The 22,214-nt window shown below is 38.9% G+C and overlaps 1 protein-coding gene across 6 annotated transcripts in view; it reads right to left on the reverse strand.

Annotated features, from left to right (window-relative positions):
* caska (calcium/calmodulin-dependent serine protein kinase a) overlaps nt 1–22,214 on the reverse strand; it is a 226,006-nt gene that overhangs the window by 54,994 nt on the left and 148,798 nt on the right. For 4 of the 6 annotated variants that reach the window (XM_084724344.1, XM_084724346.1, XM_084724343.1 and 1 more), the window contains exons 6-12: nt 20,801–20,903; nt 18,843–19,018; nt 18,426–18,548; nt 13,297–13,380; nt 13,049–13,148; nt 7,882–7,899; nt 7,524–7,645 (exon numbers count right to left, since the gene is read on the reverse strand). In XM_084724344.1, coding sequence (XP_084580470.1) covers nt 7,524–7,645; nt 7,882–7,899; nt 13,049–13,148; nt 13,297–13,380; nt 18,426–18,548; nt 18,843–19,018; nt 20,801–20,903 — 726 coding nt within the window. The remainder of the gene's footprint in view (nt 1–7,523; nt 7,646–7,881; nt 7,900–13,048; nt 13,149–13,296; nt 13,381–18,425; nt 18,549–18,842; nt 19,019–20,800; nt 20,904–22,214) is intronic. The other 2 variants (XM_084724347.1, XM_084724345.1) reach the window with 1 other exon arrangement.

Below are 22,214 nucleotides of genomic sequence, written 5' to 3' on the forward strand. Positions count from 1 at the left end.
TCTTGGAACTTCTTAAAGAAGAAGGCTGGCAGTGAACAACAGAAGACACAGATTTAAGCGCCCGTCTTTGCAAGCATCTGCAGGAGCTTATCGACAGTAAGACGAGCTTATGTTTGCAAGATCGCACAAGTTTGAGCCAAAGAGCCAGCTCTGAACAGGAGGGTCTGGACACCAACTTTCTTCAATGATTACTGATGCTTTTGATCAAACTGCTCCAGAGACGCTGCTTGGTGGCAAGACTGAGATGCCCAAAGACGTCATACTAGTATGTCACAAAAGTGAGTACACCCCTCACGTTTCAGCAACCATTTTATTATATTTTCTCAAGGGACAATACTATAGAAACGAAACTTGGATATACTTTACAGTAGTCAGTGTACAGCTTGTATAGCAGTATAGATTTTCTATCCACTGAAAATTACTCAACACACAGCCATTATTGTCTAAATACCTGGCAACACAAGTGAGTACACCCTTAGTGATACCTGTACATGTCGGGTACAATTCTCTCATATTGGCCACTGGATGTTCAACATGGCACCTCGTGGCAAAGAACTCTCTGAGGATGTGAGAAATAGAATTGTTGCTCTACATAAAGATGGCCTAGGCGATAAGAAGACTGGTAACACCCTGAAACTGAGCTACAGCACGGTGGCCAAGGTCATACAGCGTTTTTCCAAGACAGGTTCCACTCTGAACAGGCCTCGCCAGGGTCGACCAAAGAAGTTGAGTTCTCATGTTCTGCGTCATATCCAGAAGTTGGCTTAAAAATGCATTGCTGCAGAGATCAAAGAAGCGGGAGGTCAGCCTGTCAGTGGTCAGACCATACGCCGCACACTGCATTAAGTTGGTTTGCATGGCCGTCGTCCCAGAAGGAAGCCTCTTTTGTAGCTGGCTCACAAGAAAGCCCAAAGTTTGCTGAAGACAAGCAGTCCAAGAGCATGAATTACTGGAACCATGTCCTGGGGAGCTGTAGTTCATCGAGGTACACAAGAATTCCAACATGTACTGTGACATACTGAAGCACAGCATGATCCCCTCCCTTCGGAAACAGGGCCAAATGGCAGTTTTCCAACATGATAACAACCCCAAACACACCTCCAAGATGACAACTGCTTTGCTGAGGAAGCTGAAGGTGAAGGTGATGGCGTGGCCAAGTATGTCACTAGACCTAAACCCAATTGAGCATCTGTGGGGCATCCTCAAACGGAAGAAGGAGGAGCGCAAGGTCTCTAACATCCACCAGCTCTGTGATGTCATCATGGAGGAGTGGAAGAGGATTCCAGTAACAACCTGTGCAGCTCTGGTGAACTCCATGCCCAAGAGGGTTAAGGCAGTGCTGGAAAATAATGGTGCTCACACAAAGTATTGACACTTTGGGCACAATTTGGACATATTCACTGTGAGGTGTACTTGTGTTGCCAGTAAACAGTAAACCTATACTGCTAAACAAGCTGTACACTGACTACTCTAAGTTACATCTAAGTTTCATTTCTATAGTATTGTCCTTTGAGAGGATATAATAAAATGGTTGCTGAAACGTGAGGGGTGTACTCACTTTTGTGACATACTGTATATATACATTTATATATTTAACACCAACCCCTTTGCTAAGAACATCTTATGAATATAAATAAATAGCATTTATCCCACTATGCATTTTTCTGTGGAAAAAAAGATTTTTGGACCTTGTGATCACAGTTAACAAAAGTCAAAAATTGGAGACATCTATTTATTGAAAACAAACTGACCCAAACACCATTTCACACTCTACAAGTTTTCATCCTGATCATATGATCAGCAACATCCCATATGGTCAGTTTGTGAGATTGAGAAGAGTATGCAGTGAAGAAGAAGATTATCAAACTAAGGCTACTGAAATGTCCCAAAGCTTTAGACAAAGGGGACATGACCAGACACTTGTTGATGAAGCAATTGAAAAAGGTATCAAAAAACAGAAGGAAGATTCACTCAATCCTCCTCCTGAATACTTTGTGTTTTGTGTATATTGTGCAGCATCTGTGCAAGTCAAACAAATTCTCACAAAATGGGAAAATCCGGGAATGTGACCCAAGTTTGAACCATTTGTCATCCTCTAAATCTTGCTGATATTTTAAGAGAGGAAGACATGTCAGAGATTGTGATCAGTTCTGTGAACAAGGAACCTGCACAAACCTGCTCATCTTGGTCATGGAAATTACAGATGTGGAAAAGTTGAACACTGTTCAAATACATTTGACACCAAAACATTCAATCACCCCCATTCAGGGAAGAAATATGGCACAAAAAAATTAACGGTTGCTCTAATCATGTCATTTATACAGTATTCTGATGTGCCCTTGTGGTTTAATATATGTGGGTCAAATAAAGCATCATGTCAAACTGAGAGCTGCTGAGCACGAGGCTGCCATTAGAAACAGGAACATGGATTACACCATTGCTAAATACCACGGGGAAGAAAACCATGGGTCGGCTACTTCCCTTAAATGTACTGGCATCCTTAAAGTATGACCCCGTGCATTAACTGAACACACTTGAACTGTATGGACTCAGTGAAACACAGGATATGAGTTCTTTCTGAGTTATAAATATTACATTATATCTCTCCACAGGTAATTTAGGGAGAGATTTGCCACGAGGTTCCCTGTCAATCCACCTTTCCACCTTTCAGTTTTTTTCTTTACTTCTCCATTTCTCTCTCCTCCGCTGCCTCCCATTCTTCAAAATTATTGTATTCTCCCAATAGACTGAAACAAAGTTGGGTAAGTTGGAATGGCGATTAAAGTTGAGCTGAACTATGTGTGCATTAAGCGGTTTTAACACACACCTGCCAGCCAATCAGAAAAGAGCATTCACCCAGACCATGGTAGAAATATATTTATTATACCTGTGGGTGCTCATGTGATTTTGTTAAGTCAGCTTGAAGAAGCCACGAGGGAAACGCACTGTTCGCTTTTAATAAAGTCACAGCAAAGTCAGTTCAGTGTGCGGTGGTTTCTTTTGATATCTTTACTCAAATCACTGACTACATTTACATGCACAAAATACTCCGGTATTTGCCCTTATTCCAAAAAGACAATATTCCTACTAAGCTGTTTGCATTGCTACTGAAAACATATATTCCATTAATATTGCATTTTACATGGAAAATTGGAACAGCTGGAGCCACTTGAGACATTTAGCTTCTTTGTGTGAAAACAAAAATAAACTGTATTTTAAGTTTTCTACCAGTCGTGGACTGTGTGAACACAACCATCCCTCTCTCGTTTGTTCAGCCACCATCTTGAAAAGGTCAGCATTGTGATGTTTGTCCATATCTAAAAACCTGTTGATATCTAAGGCTTTCATGTTTTAAACTAGATGTGTTTCTCCTTGTTGGTTTGTTTACAACACACAGAGCTGACTGTGAACAGGCAAGAGGACGTGTGTCACACACTGCAGCAACATCGACAACATATTCTAAATGTGCTGTATACACATCCAAACATCCAAACATCCAAACAACGCTCCTAAAACCTGAATAATATCAACACGAAGGCCTAATTCTGAATATCCAAACAGAATATGCTGTTTACATGACCTGTATTAAATTCAGGATAATGTAACATTGTGAATAATAGTGGAAAATTAGTGTGCATGAAAATGTAGTCAAGTTTTTGCTCTTCGGCTCATTAAGATCTTAGAGATTCAGAGTCTTCCGAACACATAAAACTGATGGCTTACTGTCAGGGATGTTAAAAATGAATCGCCTTTAAAAATTTATTATTGTATAATACACTGTAAAATGTATGAATTGATTATGTATGTTTTTATAGTGTTTCTCTGGAGCTGAAAGGTTATTTCACAATGTGGTCTGCCTTGTTTCATTGAGAGAATTTCACAAATCATTCGTCATTCTGACTTACAACATCAGCCTGTTTCAGCATGACTCTCAAATGTAATCAAAGATTACAAAGAGAGACAAGTTAGAGATAAGATGTAATCAGATTACAGTTACATTTAGTAAAATGTGAATTATTAGTAGGATTCTAATTTTAAAATAAAGAACAATATGCACAGTGCACACACAGACCTCTAGTCATGACCTCTAGTGAAAAAATGCTTCACTGGGTGGAAATTTCAATATTTTTTTGTCTTTAAATCAATCGATCAATCAATCGTGCACAAACAAAGGAAGGAACAGCTGGACAAACAAACACTGCAAACAATCTATCGCCAATCAACTATTAATTCATCTGTATCTATTTTAATAATCAATTAATTTAGAGTCTTCCTAAATGTGAATGTTTTCTGGTTTCTTTACTCCCCTCTGACAGAAAACTGAATATTTTTGAGTTGTGGACAAAACGACATTTGAGGACATCATCTTGGACTTTGATCAACATTTTTCACCATTTTCTGACATTTTACAGATCAAACAGATAATTGATTAATAGAGAAAACGATCAACAGATCGCTATCCATAAAGTAATCCATAATGAAAATAATCATTACAGGAAAGACCTGAAAAGCACACCAACATACGTCTGTGTTTAGACCTATTTTTTCAATTGACTAGATTATGAGAAGATTAATTGATCAATTAATCTTTTTTTTTAATCTTTTTCCCACAATATTTTTATTAACATTTTAACAGTATGAAATACAGCCATTTACATTCAGTGTATGCTGTCAACTTGTTTCATCAACCCAAAAACAAGAAATATATAAAAAATAAATGAATAGATACAAAGGGCTGCAATTTAAGACAAAAGATTGTCCAATAATCCTATTGATCATCTTCCTGATCCCTAATCAGCTGATCCGTCCACTACTTGTCAGAAAATACTGAAAAATTAACAGTTTCCCAAGGTCCAAAATAGCACCCTCAGCTGTCCCGCCTGTTTACAGCTAAGGTATATCCAAACCACCATCACATAGGGCCCAAGCAGCCATCAATCACTCAGATTCGGAACCTTGACCTTTTTAAAGAAGGACAGTATTCAGACTGCTCAATCAATCATAAAAAAAAGAAACATTAACCATCAGTTCAGCAGTTAACAGCTTATCCAATAACTCTTATAGCTCTAAAAAACAACAAAAACAAACAACAAACAAAAACAGACAAATGAACACAGACTCAACAACAATTTGCTTTTCCTGTATTAACAGAGGGTAATCTAGACTAAGTAGATTTTAAATTGTAGTAGATACAAAATGTAACACATTCTTCAATAAAAATAAATAAAATAAAACTTGTAAAAGTTTAGGAACTGCACCTCCTACAGCAATCAGTCATCTTGATCATTTGTTAAATCAGAGGTCTTGACATAATTGATGAAAGGTCTCCATATATTCTCAAATATGTGCTGTTTCGCCTTCAATATGTAAGTTATCCTTTCTAATGGAAGGTTTGACAGCATCTGTCTCATCCATCAGCTCATCATCATACAGAGTGTTTGTGAATATTTTTCCATAACTGCGCAATTAGTCATTTTTTAAATGAAAATGAAAAATTTCTAATTTTAGCTTAAATGTGAATATTTTCTGACTTCTTCAGTCCTCTCACCCAATTCAAACTCAGGACAGGAAAGCGTACAAAACTTTAAATGACAATATTGCCAATTTGGATTCAATTTGATTTCTAATGCTTTTTATATGCTTACTATTATGTACCTACATTATTACATGGTTAAAAGACTAGAGTGGATTTGGGTTTACAGAGGCTTTAATAAAAGAATATAAAAATGTTCCTATATAAGGGCCTCTATTCTCATCACCAGAATTTCAGAAGAAAAAGCTGTAATTACCAGAGAAGTGGTTATTATTATTAACAATCTGACACGTCTAACAGTAAACAAATGCCTCAGAGAACAAACTAAACAAACCAAACATCTGTATGAATATGAACATACAGTACATAAATTGCTGTTTTCCAGTATTCATTATAAACTACCAAATTGTTTGATAACATTCTTGTAAATTCCCATGTCCTGCCAACAGATCCTCTGTTTAACAGCCAGAGACAGACACAGAGAGAACAGAGTAAACACCATGGATTAAGAGAACAGAAAACAGAGACGCCTAAGAACAACACAAAAGGACAAAATGATGATCTCAGGGTGTCGGGTTCACTGTGTGCCGAGTTAAAAGGCTGTCCAGCTTCTCCAGCGGCTGCTGGGAACTGGGCTTGTGTGACCCAATATGGTGCTGATGTGTTGAACCAGTTGTTGAGCTGTAGGTCAACAGACAGCTGCTGTGACCTGTAGCTCAGCTCTGTCAACATCCCTGAGTCACTGACAAGAGCTCCAAACCACAATTAGTCAAGTTCATCGCTTTGACTCTGCCGCCGTTTGTGTTTAACACACACACAGACACACACACAGGAAACAGAGGAGGAATCTAATGACACATCTAAAAACAACTTGACCTTTTACTTTACTTTACTTGAGCAACCAGCATCCTTGTGTATGTAGATGACAGGAAGCTGTTTATGTGTTATATTGCATGAGATATTCTCATTTTAATCATGCAATCGCTCAAAGACCAGTGGACAGTGTCACGTCATGTAATACTGGCAGTATGGGCACATCCAAAGCACTTGGATCTGAGTAGAGTAGATGATCTGAGTACTTTTTCCATCACTGCAGGTCACAGAATCTGATGGGTCACCAAATACAGTGTAACACTGTCAATAGAACTAAGACTTATTTTGCTGAGTCACCAGTTAACACGGTCACTCATTAAACCAGAACACTGGTGGGTCTTGTTTCATCACGTTTGTCTTTATTTCCCTCTTAAATTAGAACAATGATGGATGTTAAAGTGAGATAATAATATGGATGAAGTGGGAGTTAGATTTTACTCTATTCCAATTCTGAACTGTAACGTTAACATTGTAACTTAATACACAAATCACTGAGGTTAACGTTAGCTGATGTACTAACAAACTAGCACGCTTTTCAACATAATCAGGTTGGGAAAGACTTGATAGGTTACGTTAGGATACGCTTCAACTTGATTTGGCAGGTTAATGTTACTTTAGCAACTAGTTAGCTAATGTTAAGTTAGTTAAACAACATATTCCAAGTTGGAAAGAGCTAAAAGACAACCTCAGACTATCATCTGGCTAACGTTGACATCAAACTGTGCCTTCTGTTTTGATTAAGAGACCCTCAGCTGTCTCTCCAATGTTGGCAGAAATTACATACTGCGCTTTTAAGTGGGGTATGAGTCTGCCATAAAACTGTGCAGGGAGCTGCATTGGAGGGGGTTTGTTGTTTATGGTGCTGGTGAGACCATGAAATACAATCTGGGAGGTCCAGTTGGAGTAACAGATGAATGCGTTTAAAAGCTTATCAGACGCCAAAACGCCGCTCAACAGTTTGTAACACTCAGGGTTTTACAACTCCAGAGGATTAAACTTATTGGAGGCTGTTCTGTTTCATTAGTTATCAATAAAGTAGAACAGAAAGCCATTAGCAATCATGATAAAATAAAACTGAATGACTCATAAAGACAGATTCTGTCTGTGTGACACTTACATCGAGCAGTGTGTGTAGATGCTGGTCCTGGAAAACGCTGTGGAGGAAATCTAGATCCTTTTCACTGCAATCTGTCAGAGCGTGGATCTCCTCTAGACTGTCCAACACCTGAGACACAGCCCCTAAAACACACACACACACACACAGACACACATGAGAGCAGCAGTCCATCAGTCGCCTCACGCTTCTCTTCTCTTTGCAGTAAACATGCACAGGCGCTGCACTAAAAGAGCTCAACTTTGGTTCTTCATTAAAGGCAAACTAATAAAGCAAGAAAGACAACATTCAGTCACTGTAAAGTGACTTAACAGCTACAAACAGTTGTATCACAACACACAAACAACCAGCGGATACCTACGTTCTGCTGCTAATAGTCCTAGTAGGCGGGAAGCATTAATAGAAACAGACAGACAAATAAAAACAAATGAACACGTTTTAATATCAAGGTTAAAAACAGTTGGAGGCAATTAGATCACAAGTAGATAGTAGTAATAACAAGCAGAGTACAAATGAATACATCACGTTATTCTAGAGAATTGGGACAAAACTGTACTGTAGTGGGTTTCATTTCTACTCTTCAATTATGCTTGAAAATATATTTTAAAAGATCAAACTCTTGTAATGGGCCAACCTGCTAGTGATGACATTTTTTATTAAATGTCACGGTGAAGTCTTTCAGATTATGTAAAATGTTACATTTTTTCATTTCACAGCATAGTCACAGTGAGCAGCTATTTTATTTTTTAAAGTGTCTCAGAGTTTCTTAATGTTAATCAAAATACACATTTTTAAACCAGAATTCTTATTTAGCTTTGATTTAGAAAGACTACAGAGTTGACATATTATGGTTGAGACACATCTGATAAACATATTATTTAATGACTTTGTCATAAAATAGAAAGTTTACCGGTGCAAGTTTACAGTATTCTTCCATTTTTTAAAACTAGGTAGTGAGACATGGGTCCTTAGGGTATAGCTAATCCTTTTTTATGACTGATCAAATCATGTTTTTTTTTTTAAATCTGATGGAGTTGATGGAAATCTGGGGCCCAACTTTAAAGGGCTAACAATTTCATTTAAAAAGAAATCAATTTGAAACAAATATATTTTTAAATTATGTAACATTGCGAATTCTTCACTTGTACAAAAGTGTTTCCTGGCACTGAGCAAGTTTAGAAATGTAAAAATTAAGCAAACCAAATGTTTCATGAATTACACACGTTTTAGTAGGACATATTTCATCCCAGTTCTCTAGAATGGGCAAGATATACTGTGTACACACACACACACACACACACACACACACACACACACACACACACACACACACACACACACACACACACACACACACAAGCAAAAGACAACAGAGGCAGACTTTGTGTCCATCAATGATGTGGATAGAACATATTATCATCACCGTCTTGCTGTAGCTGTTTAAATTCGCCCAGAAGCAAATTCAAAACCGCAAAATAGAATTATTTCCTGGGTGCACATGTACATAATTAACTGTGTCTAATTTTTTAATTTTTTTAGTTTAATGATCTATTTTATTTTTCTCAACAGGAAATTCATGTCCACAGCACCATACACGTCAGTCAGCCCACAAACATCACACAGGAACAACATGTACCAAGTGTGTGATATCCTGTGATATTGTGGTTACAACGCGTGCTATGGTTTTATTGTTTCATTTTATGAGGTTGGGTGTGGGGAGATCTATTATTCTGGCAGCAGTATTGGTTATGCATGGTAACCGACAACATGTGAAAGAAGGAAGAGGAGCAGTACAGTAGGATGGACTGAATAATGTCTGGTACAACAGTAGGAGGAGGTGGAGGGCAACACTCAGGGCACTTTGTGCCTCATCATCTCCTCTGTCAGACCAGAAGTCATTTCCCCTCCACCAATGATGAAAGGTCTTCCTATTGCTTAAATGCACCTGGAGGAGACGAGGAGTGAGGAGAGAGGAGGCTTCTGGAGGAGCTCAGAGTGAGGATACATCGGTGTATCCTACGAGGAACTATTTTATCAAGAGGAGTGATGATGACTGGACAGTTTGGGTGTTTGTCATCCTGCATCATCAGGACCCAGACAGGGAAATCAAATTCTGACTGACAGAAGTTTCTGTAGCACTTTGATGATTCTGATTCTGATTATGTCCTTCAGTGTCACAAAGAGCTCATGAAGAAATGACTGATTATAAGCATCTATTATTAGACTGCAAATCACTACATGTTCTGAGTAATGATACAAACATGTAGAGATGGGACGAAAAGGCATCTGGTATAGTGATGAGAGATCAGAGATTATTACTGTCATCACTGACACACACACTTTTCAATGAACTGATCAGGGAAAATACCTGCGGTGGTGTGTTTACTTTATAGTAACACACATTCTTACACAGCTGTGTGTGTATTATTGTGCAGATAAAAATAATGCAAGTAAATAAATAGCCTAAGTAAACAAATGACACTGATCTGTAGCCTAAATAAATCTGAAGATTTAAAGGAATATGAAATGATTGAAATAGCTGACTATTAGTAGCATTCTTACTCATGTTATTAAACAGTTTACAGATGTAAATGAACACTGTCTGGTGTTGAAATAGTTCTTAAATAAGTGTTTCTGTAGACGTTCATATCAGTGTGTCTGTCAGCTGATACAGCTGTTATCAGCTCTTCGTCAGTAACTGTCCTAGTTTCAGAGTGACGCTAAAAAGAACCGAGGATTTTTCATTTCACAACTTCATCTCCTCTGTCCTCGTGTCTCTTCCGCGCATCTCTCTCTGATGTCCTCGATGGGCAGACTAAAGCGCAAGGAGGGGAAGCGAGTGGAGGAGACGAGGAGAGGAATTTACTGAAAGAAAAGCACCCATAGTCCTTTAAGCTTACAGATGACTGAAAGTCTTTGGTGGCTCTTTTTTTTTAATATAACGAGTGAGCTGAAGCTGATTTTATACTTCATCCTGTTCTAGTCGAAGTGTAATTATCTGCATATATGTTCCAAGTGTGTGTGGCATGAAGGACCTCAACTTTCATTTCACTGTGCAACCCTGTGTTGTATAAAAAACACATTTTATTTATTGATCAGTTTATTTATCAGGGACAACATAAGAAACATTACAGCAGGTTAGAATAACAAGTTACAGATGTGTTAGCTTTCTTGACAAGGCTAATTTGCGACCCCTGTTCCTGGTTAGGCTTTTCTACTTAAAGAATCACCACATAACAAGACAAGAATGTATTAGGAAAATAAAGCACATCGGAGGTAATAGAAATGCCCTGGCAGAAATCAATGTTCAGTGGTCACAGGTTTGGTTTTGTTTCAGCCACTGGTTCACCTTTTCACTAAATGTTTTCAGATTAGTTTGGATTTTTACTTCTGTTGGTGGTGCATTTTAAAAATGTCTACCTTTTACTGAAAAAGGTGACCGACCAAAAAGTGTTTATTTTCACTGTGCTGCTCTGCAGTAGCTACTTGTTGATCCTCTGGTGGTTATTTTATTGGAGTCTGTTTTTGTGAGAAATGGACAAAAAGCACAGCTGGGGCAATATTGTTCACACATTTAAAAATCAATTTTAACGAGAGCTTGTTAAAACTGTCAAAACTGAGCAACTTGTACTTTTTCAAAATGATACAGTGGCACCATGTCATTTGTTTTTGGTCCATTATTTTCAGTGCTTGTTTATATGATGATTTGACAGGTTTGACAGATGACTGAGAGCCCAAAACAGTAAGATAAATATGAAAATATGGCTTATATGCACAGTTGAGCTGCATTAAGGGCTATGTGTTGTCTTATTGAAAACAGTTCATATTTGTTTTTACTGTCTTTCGTAATTTAACATGTTTGTCAAATTTGACCTCGGAGTCCAAAATGACACCTAAAAAGTTAAATCAATGGGCAGGAATGTAAGAACATTTTTGTATCTTACTTTTCTTTGTATGAACATGTCACATCAGATTAAGCGAACACTCTTAACTTCATATAACTGTAAATGATCCGCCTGTGTGTATCCAAGTGCACGTGCATGAGACTTAAATTAAATTAGCTTAATTAACACCCCAATAATACCATATAAGACTTCGCTTCCTGCTGCATGTGTCAGGAAATGTTTGTTTATGAAAATGGCATCAAAGAGCAAAAAGAACTTTACAGGTTTGGAGATTGATGTTCTGCTTTCAGAAATCCATAAAGGAAAATTTCCTGTCATTTTAACAGTGTCAGCAGTGGAATCAAAAGACCTGCTACAGCCAAGAAACAGGAAAAGCCAGAGCTGTTAATGACAAGTTAGCAACTTCATAAACTCGTAAGTGAGGGTATACAGCCAATACACCTGACAGTAGGTAATAATGCATCATTTAATTAATAATGATAGGCTTTATAAGTAAATTTACAATTATATTAGCATTTTAAATCACACAGGATAATAGACATAATTATGAAGTGTTGTTCTTCTAACTAAATAACAGCAAACCGACTCTATGACAGGTCTGGACTTTGTAGATTGTGAAAATACGTGAAAATTGGTGAATGTGATAAGTTCTCCTATATCACTTGTACACAACACTTAAGAACAAATCTGTTGGTACAAGTGGTTCTTACATAAGGCCCATTGACTTCCTTTATTTCTTCATGATCTATTGATCTGTGATTCTAAACTTGGTTTCCTTCTCATAGAAAAACACACTGCCACAGTCAATGAAACTGATACAAATATTGCTGACAGTGGGAAATACAGAGCGCAGCTGAACTGTCAATACTACTATCAGGGCACCGGTATGCAACCAGAGGCTAACTGTTTGATTCAATCACCAGGTAAGATCATGATTTAACCTAAGATCAAAACCAGGCCTTTCGTAGTTTAGTTAGCTTTTACCTCTACAGTTAAATTGGATAAAGTATAAATTGTAACACTCACTCAGGTAGTCAGTCCCATTCCTCCTGCTGATGCCTCACGTCTTATTGTTTTTTTGTTCAGGTTCACGGCTCAGTTTTTCAGTTCGGTTTTTAAAAATGTACTTCTGGGCTCTTTACTCTGTTTGTAGTTCATCCCCTCACACAGCGTTTTAGGCATTTTTTCTGTTGCAGATGGGAATGACAAGGAGGCACCTTCACGCAATAAAAAGCAGCAGAGGAGACATGAGCCAAGCTAAAAAAATCAAAGTGCAAATCACATAAATTTCTCCAAAAGATTGTTTCTGTGATTTTAGGTATTTTTTATTACACTAATATTTGTTCAAGTGTTCATTTTTGTGATCAGTTTGGTTTTAATTACTTATTTCATGCTATAAAACTATGTTTCATGTTAAACGTGCTTAAACAATCAACAGGTCTGTGTGAATAGTTTGTGTGCTGCCTTTCTGAGTGTAATAAATCCAAGAAGTACTAACAGTAACCATGACCTGCGCAGGGTCTTACACTGAAAGCAGAACAACCACAGAACAAACCGGAGGAAGGAAATTTGAGGGAGGAAGTGTGTGGGTGATGAAAGGGTAACATGTGTCTGTGTGTGTACCTGAGGAGGTGGGGTCATCAGAGAAGTCGTGGAGCTCCTCAGGGGGGTCTCCATAGAAGGAATTAAACTTATGACTGGACACTGCAGCCAGGACAGCCCCCTGAAACACAGCAGGAGCAGGACCGACGTGCAACGGTTTAATCTCCTCATCGGACACACAGTGACGGTGTCATGACAACCAGTCTTGAATGTTGCAAAATATGAGAATGCATGCGTGTGTGACAGTGTGTAAGTGTGTAAGTGCAGACCTTGAGCTTCCTCCTGGAGTTGAACTTTCTCAGCTGTTCCACAGTCTCTGGCAGGTGGATTTTGTAGGCATACCGGTCCCTCTCCTGAGAAATCCAACACAGAGAGGACAATCATTAAAGCAAAGGCTTTAAGGGCTGATTTTACACATGAAGACCAGTTTACTTGTAATGAGGAGGACTACTCATCCTGTGAAAACAGTGGTATAACAGATTTTTGTGGCTCTGGAAAGATCTTTGTCAAGTCTTGTCCAGTCATTTAAGCTTGAGCTTGGAGACTACAGATTTCGTGGTTGTTTACCAGCCAGGAAAGGTGTCCTCTCCATTTTTCCAGCTGTATGTGTTTTCCCTGCGCTGTGACCCTTCGTTCTGTCCCTCCAGCTCCACCCTGCATTGCACATGAGATGCAACTGTTCTGATTGAGCCGCTTAAAAGCATCTGTGCAGGCAGCAGAGGTGTACCACAGGGACTGATGGTGGTCTTGCTTCTCAGCATGGGGTTTTTGTTGTGTTAAACTTCTGTTCTGACTATGTGCCTTTTTTTTAGTCTTGAGTTTGTTTGTCTTAAATTTGTTTAATCTTGATTTAGCATCTATTTGTATTTTGTGTTAATAAATCCCATGGATTTGCTAATTTTAAAGGCGTCTGTCTGTGGGTTAAGTGGATGTCTGCATGTAATGCAGAATCTGTAGTCAGGGGATAGAGTCCAGGTGACATGTTCAGTTTTTCATAAAAGAACGAAACTTGGTGCACTTGTAGTTTGAGAAGTGAAACATTTTCATCACTTATCTCCGACTTATCTCATGTCAGTCAACAATCAACACATCCCCAAGGCTAAAACTGCAAGAGAGAAGGAAATGAAAGTCAAGCTTTCAGATGACTGGTGGTGTGAGGGCATTGACAGGGTAAGCTCTACCACTTCATGTGCACAATTGGCTCTAATACAGTTTTCAATTATTCCAAAGTCAGATTAGCAAAAATTTCAAATGTGAATAACCTTTGCAAAGTTTTATTATTGTCCAAAATTATCAACATACTTTTTTAAGGGTTTTTTTTGAGCTTTTTTTTTTAGATTGAATTTTAACCAACAAGTTGAAATTGAATTTTTATTTATAGTATTTTCTGATTATACCTAAAGAGAACAAAGGGGTGCAAAGTGGACTAGAAGGATATTTTAAAAAAAGGATATTTGTGATGAGCATCTCTGCCAACTTAACAGGGTGACAAGACAACTCTCCAGCTGGGCCAGTTCTCATGGTCATACTAGTTGTATGTGATTCCACTGCAAAAGAAACTTGGTGTTCTTGTCTTATTCTGACATGGAGCTGAAGAGTAGACAGGAAAGGGGGAAGAGAGAGAGGGCTGCATGTGGGAGTCAAACGGTGGCCGCTGCAAAGGACTGATAGCCTCAGCACATGGGCCGCATGCTGTCAGTCTACCAAATGAGCCACAGGGATGCCCCCTGGCTCAGATATCTGCTGGCTCAGCCACTGCCGCCAGAGGCTAAATCATCACCAGACAATAGCCGATGGGTTCTGAGATTGGGTAATGTCTACCACAGGAGTTCTTAAACTGTGGTACTTAGAGCCACTGCAGGTGGGGCGCTGATGACCAGGAGAAACATATAGAGAGTTGAATTGATTTATGTAGAGGAAATAAACTAACTGCAAATGCTATCGTGCTGACTTGGATCCTTTTTCATTAGTTGCTTCCCCATCATTGTTAATGACTGATGAAAAAGAATGTGTAGGTAGTGGATGTGAACTTTTGTCCTCTTCTATTGCCCTGCATACCTGTAACACCGTCAGACTCCATTACAATTAAAATCAACACAACAGAACCTGAGAATTTGTCTCATCACACTGTTTCTGTGTTGTTGGCAGTGTGTCAGAGAGCTGCTGTTTTACACAGTGATGTTGCATTTATCACTGCCACAAGAGCTCTGTGTTTTATGTGAACAGATCAAAATGGTGAGGCTGAGGAAGCATGTTGAAGAACAAAAGAGGAACTAGCTTTTATAAACTGTGTGTGGGTTTGTATTATGTTGAAGTGTGTGTGCAGGGTACAAAGATAACTTCATTTTATTCACATTTGGCAAGTGGCTGGTGCTCATTTTAGACACTGGTCATGTGCGCATGTGTATATACTCTTTGTCCTGTTGTGCTACATTCAGATCAGACATGCACACTGAACAGTACTGATGTGTGGGTCAGGGCTTTTCAGGACCTGCATCCACCTCACCCATTACAAGAGCTGATCCGCACCAACCAACCAGCAAAAAAATATGTTAATTAATGATCCAAACCCAACCCGACTCGCACATCATCAACTTTATGTATTATAGTTGCACAACTGTGAGGATTGTGCTGTGGACCTCTCTGAGGCGCTGATCCTGCTGTTGTTTAGATCTTCTCAATGCTGTGGGAGGAAGACAGACTGTTAAATAAACCAACTGATTGCTCCTAACGGTGTAACCCTTCATTAAAGACATGAACCCTGTCCCTCACTTTTTTCTCTCTCACACATGGACACAGGATGTACACTTCACAACTTCACAGTGAATTTAAAGTGTTTGTTGCAGCCCGTGTGTGTGTGAGTGTGTGTTTGAGAGACAGCAAACGACAGAGAGGGGGACGAGGAGGAGGAAGTTGGGCTACTTCTGTTAGCCTGTGTGGCCAAAGCCAAGGTATTTTCTACAACTCCAAAAAAGTTTGGACGCTGTGTAAAACATTAATAAAAACAGAACGCAATGATTTGTAAGAACTTTTCAACCTATACTCAATTAAATACAGTACAAAGAAGATATCTAACGTTCAAGCTGATTAACTTTATTGTTTTTTGTATATATGCAGAATACATCTTGGCACTGTCTTGCCGAAATAAGCAGGGACGTCTCTGAAAAAGATGTTGTCTGGATGGCAGCATATGCTGCTTCAAAACTTGTTTGTACCTTTTAGCATTAAAGGGGCCTTCACAGATGTGACAGTTTCCCATGATGCCATGGGCACTAACACACCCTTCTACCATCACAGCTGCTGTATTTTGAAGTTAGTGCTGGTAACGATGTGGATGGTCCTTTTCCTCTCTAGCCTGGAGGACACGGCGTCCATGATTTATGAAAACAATCTGAAATATGGACTCATCAGACCACAGCACACTTTTCCACTGCGTCAGTCCATCTCAGATGAGATCAGGCCCAAAGAAGTCTGCAGTGTTTCTGGATGTTGTTGATATATGTTTTTTTCTTTGCATGGTAGAGTCTTAAATTACATTTGTAGATGCAGCGACAAATTGTTTTTACTGACAACAGTTTTCCAAAGTGTTCCAAAGTGTTCCTGAGCCCATGTAGTATCCTTTATGAGGTTTTTAATGAGGGTTCAAAAGTCACAGACATTTATTGTTGACTTTAAGCCTTGCTCCTAACATGCAGAGGTTTCTCTGGATTCTCTGAATCTTTTAAGAATATTATGGATTGTAGATGGTGAAATCTATAAATTCCTGCAGTTTTGTGTTGAGAAACGTTCTTAAACTGTTGGCTGTATTTGCCCACACAGTTTATCTCAAAGTGGTGAACCTCACTGCAGCCATGCCTGTGAATGACTGAACCTTTCGAGGACACCCCTTTAATACCCAATCATGATACTGTCACTTGTTACCAATTAATCCACAGGTTCCCCCTTCCAGACACCAAAAGAGTTTGTGCCCCCCGTTTACCTTTGGAATGTTTCCAACAGGTGTTTTTAGAGCTGTCCACAACTGTCAGTCTTTTGTTGCCTCTGTCTCAACTTTTTTAAACATACCGTTGTCTTTTACTGTATTCAATTGAACATCAAAATCATTGCATTCTCTGTTTAACACAATGTCCAAACTTTAGGAAATGGGGTTATAGTAAGTCACCCAGTCTGCAGGTTGTGGGTCGACCCCCCCTGCATCAGTACGGAACAGCCAAAAAGTCAAGACTAATTATGCTACATCAAATGGACGTTACAAATTGAAGTTAATTATCTAAACATCCTCTTTCTACAATTACAGCAAAGACAAATCAGGAGCTGAAACAGGAGGAATGGACTAAAGTGGAGCACTGTGAGCAGTGACATCCTTTAAAATGTGATGATTTGAATGGTGTGTCAGACAGCTCCAAGATGAATTGCTAGTCTCTCACTTGAATTGTTAAAGAGTTGAATCTTTAAGTACCCCTCCATCACTGTCCACAGAAGAAGACACAATAAAAGCTTCCGCTGACAACACATGACAAGCAGTAACACCACCGTCTCTGCATTCATAGTCTGTGTTTTCCTGTGTGAAGAACTAAAGAACCCAAGTGACTGATCAGTACGTGATGGCTTTGGGCTACATGCTTTTACCATTCTGCTCCTGTTTCACAAACAGGAGAAAAGTTTCACATCAGTCAAAACTTTGGATGCACATTTTAAACTAACCACACTTACCATTTTCAAAAGCAGGAAATCCATTTTCAGATTTTTGAGTGGATTTATGCCACGTCGCTGGCAGTCATGAGACGGTACGTGATAAATATACTTCTTTGGTGACGGTGCATTAAGGCTCTTGTGATAAGTGATAGTTTTCCTTGGAAAACATCCTCACTAGACTTCCCAAAATACTACACTGTTGTATCTGCCTGTCAGATCAGATTCAACACAGTACACTGAAAAGAAAGGTAACTGCATTCATTACATTAGATGAGCATTATTAGTGAGATTGCAAGTTTAGAATGAAAAACGATATCCCACCATGCACAGTGTACACACAGCTGCTGATTCATTAGGAACAGCAACACAAAACACTGCTATGATTATTCTATTAATAACTGACTATTAAATTAATCTGCATCTATTCCAGCTTCTTAAATGTGAATATTTTCTGGTTTCTTTACTCCTCTTTTTGAGTTGTGGACAAAAGAAGTCATTTTTCACAATTTTCTGACATTTTATGAACCAAACAACTCGTTACTTGTAAAAGTAACAGAAAATAATCAAATTAGATTAATATTGTGATACTTGTTTTATGTTACTGACTACATTTTTAACAGGTAATTAGTAACTATATCAGAATACATTTTTAAAGTAACCCTCCCAACCCTGCTTAAAAGATCTTGTGAATGTCCTGCATTACCTTCAGCCAGGGGTGATTAAGAGCCTCGTAGACGGTGATCCTCTCAGCTGGGTCCAGCATCAGCATGCGCCTCACCAGATCCTTAGCACTCTCTGAGATGTGGCCCCATTGGCGGGGGTTCATCTACACACACAAATACACAGACTTTTCAGGAATACATCAAGTTTCTGTGAGTGGAAGAACCAAACACTAATCATCCATGTGTACCCGCTGTTTAAAATGTAATCCTTGTCGATGCAACCTAGTTTGAGTCACAAAAACATGGTGACATTAGCCTTTAATGGTAGACTTATTAAAGTGAAAGCGTGGGTTATCCCTTTTGAGGTGGGGAATCTTGTGCTTGACGGGTGTATGAAACCACATACTTGACACTTTTGCACTCAGCAACCGTTGCGGTTCTTTGAACAGACTCCTCACCTTGTATTTGCCCTTGCAGATGGCTTCAAACAGGCGCTCCTTGGTGCCGTAGAAAGGCAGACACCCTGAGAGGAGGATGAAGAGGATGACTCCGCAGCCCCACACGTCCACAGGTTTACCATACGGCTCTCTCTTCACCACCTCTGGGGCCATGAAATGTGGAGTTCCTACCCGACCTGTGGTCATAGAGAGAGAGAGTGGAAGAGGGAGAGAGAGAGAGAGAGGGGGGGGAGAGAGAGAGAGAGAGTGAGAGAGAGAGAGAGAGAGAGAGAGAGAGAGAGAGAGAGAGAGAGCGAGAGAGAGAGAGAGAGAGAGAGAGAGAGAGAGAGAGAGAGAGAGAGAGAGAGAGGTGTGGGTGCATTAAGTCAGGCAGTTAAATAAAGAAGTGAAATCACAAACACAATTATGCTCAACTGGACTTCTTCATTCCTTACTTATTTCTATTTTACAGTATCTTAAGCAGAAAACGGAAGTGTTCTCAAATTTGGCTTCCAACTTTAAAACCTGTAACAACACTCTGATGTCTTTCTAGTACTAATTATGTGGCTTTCCAAGTGTTCCCCTGCAAATAAAGTGAACTTTATGAGAGCTATTTCTCTCCTGTCATGAATTGATGGTTAAACAAAAGAGGAAACTAAACTTAATAGAGGGTTTGTTTCCTACTGGACAGGTTTTTAATTTCAGGTTCAAAACTAAATCTTCCTTTTCTGGATTTTAAAGTGCAATGAATTGTACTTTTGCTGCCACCCTTGGTAAAAACCTTATATAGGCAGTAATGAAACTGGAGAGTTTCCTGTATGCAAGTGCTACTGAAGCAGAGGGTTCTGGCTCATTTCTCATTTTGAGAGAACAGCCTTTAAAGATTTATTGTGTAAAATTCATTCATTTTGCAAGACACTACAGGTGAATAGGGTAAAACATCTCAGTTGCTGATCCAACTGATTACTTACATTAAAATTATTCTTTGTTTGATTTACAGGTTTTCTGAAAAATTAAATTCAGTTGTACAAATGAGACATTATCTAATGCTAACTTTTGGTGAATTTAGGAGAAATCTAGAGATTCAAATCGACAAAGTGGAGTAAAAAAAAATACATAAATGTGTATTTTGGATGTTTTCTTTCCACTGATCTGAAAGGAGACCTCTTATGAAGCAAGAACCAAAATCTCAAAATTAAATAGTGCATGAAACAATGTTTCTGCCTCGAGTGTCTTGCCTTAACACCTTGTCAAATTGTCACTATTACAAGTACGCCAAATTACCTATTAGGCCACAAGAAAGGGACAGTTCACCCCAAAATGAGATAGATTTTTTGGTGGACATATCAGCTGTAGAGATGTCTGCTCAAAGCACCAAAACAATAAATCTGAAAAATTCAAAACCAGTGTCTCTTTCCAAAAATCTGATTTGATTCTGATTTGTTTACTCAAGTTAATCCACAGACCTTGTTATGAGCAGTTCCATGTAAGAACTACTTTCTTTCTAGTTGGAAAAAAGTAGTTCCTGCAGATTCTATGGCAGAAAGAAAGTAGTTCCTACATGAAGCTGCTCAAAACAAAGTCTGTAGATTATCTCGAGTATCTGGGTCATGATTTTTGGAAAGAGATGCTGGTATTGAATTTTTCAAATGTATTTTGGTGCTTTGGGAGCCACAAACGGAGTGGCAGTTCGTTCCATCATACTGGAGAGAAGGCAGACATCTCTCTGCCTGATATCTCCAAAACTCTTCAAGTCACACTAAAACTATCTAGATGTATAAACAGCACTGCAGGCCAGAGGAAAAATATGTATTTTTGATTTTATATGAGCTGTCTCTTTAATGTTAATCTCACCTGAATGTGGTTTTGACAGTCTACTTTCCACAAATATGTCCCAAAAATAAAAGTAAAATCAAAAGTAATGACTGATAATGTCCTAGTTGTGTTGTGTCATGTTGTGTGTGCTGTGATTACTGTACCTCCTGCCACCAGTCCCGACTCTCCGAGCTGGATGGCCACTCCAAACCCCCCCAGCTTCACTGGAGCAGAGTTCTCTTTGGACGCCAGCAGCACACAGTGAGGCTGAGAACGAGAGAAAAAGGAGAGAAGATTAATGACTTTACGGGTCGTATTTTGCTAATTAAAGAGCAACACCCTCCTATAAATAACAACATCACATGTGCAAGACACACCCAAACCCCCAAAACCATCACCCACCACGACCACAGACACATAACCGACACTGTAGGTGGATCATAGGAAAATAAGTGATCTACATGTTAGGGTTCACTTGAGTGTCTTCAGCAGAATGTCTGTTGGGTTTAGTAACAAATTTCATTAACTTTTCTTAGGTTTTGTTTTTAACCAAGATGTTTCCTACTTCACTTAGGATAAAAAGGCAACAGTTGCTCCAAGAAAAATTAATCAACTTGCAAATTAAATATTGTATGACATGCTTGTGAGGGCTGAGATGAACATCGTGGGATCAAGTAAGTCGACCATGACTTTTCTGGTTGTACTGTGAGGTTGCTGTTGTGGGGATTTTGATTGTATCACACAATCTTCAATCAACCGTCTTTAAAATGTAGGTGTTGAATTTTTACTTCAAAAGGTTAAATCAGTATGATTTGTCCAAGCTGTTCCTAAATGCATCAGGACATTTAATACCAACTTTTTGGGATAATGAAACATCCTGAGCCCAACAAAACAATGAGAAAAAATGAGGAAATACATGCAGAGAGACTCTGTAGATACACACACACACACACACACACACACACACACACACACACACACACACACACACACACACACACACACACACACTTCTAATAGGTCATAAGTGACCATAGAAAGGGTTAAGTCATATGAGTCTATACACTGTTACTAAGACTAATCCAGTGAAGTACTGGAAGATAACATTGCTGCGGTGGTGTCTCACTATAGTATGAGCATGAATGAATGTGAGAATAACCAGAATAAGAAGTTTACAATTTTCTACCTTTAAACTTACTTTTTAATGTAACATTACTTTTAATATCAAAGTCTAGGAAGTCTGGAAGAACCTGTGCGGTTCAGCTGCTCCAACAGTTCTGTCACACTTCAACTTTGGAAAAAAATGGAATGCAAAGTACAGAAACCTTTACTTCAGACCAGAGATTAAACAAAGAGGACCACCATGTGTCATAGTGGATGAAAAACATTAACAGGAAGGAACTTGTTTGTTTGTTTGTATCTATCTCCAGCTGTTGTCACAACCAGCATCTAACTACTGTGTAAAATGTGAACATTAATATCAGCATCCTAAAAGGAATCTTCATCAGTCACTGAGGGCCGCTGTTTAGCCAATCCATTTATCCCTCTGTCACTGTTAGCAAGCAAAAGCAGACATGG

This window comes from Lutjanus erythropterus, chromosome 8, assembly GCF_056507025.1.
Source record: "Lutjanus erythropterus isolate fLutEry1 chromosome 8, fLutEry1.hap2, whole genome shotgun sequence".
Classification (NCBI taxonomy): domain Eukaryota; kingdom Metazoa; phylum Chordata; class Actinopteri; order Lutjaniformes; family Lutjanidae; genus Lutjanus; species Lutjanus erythropterus.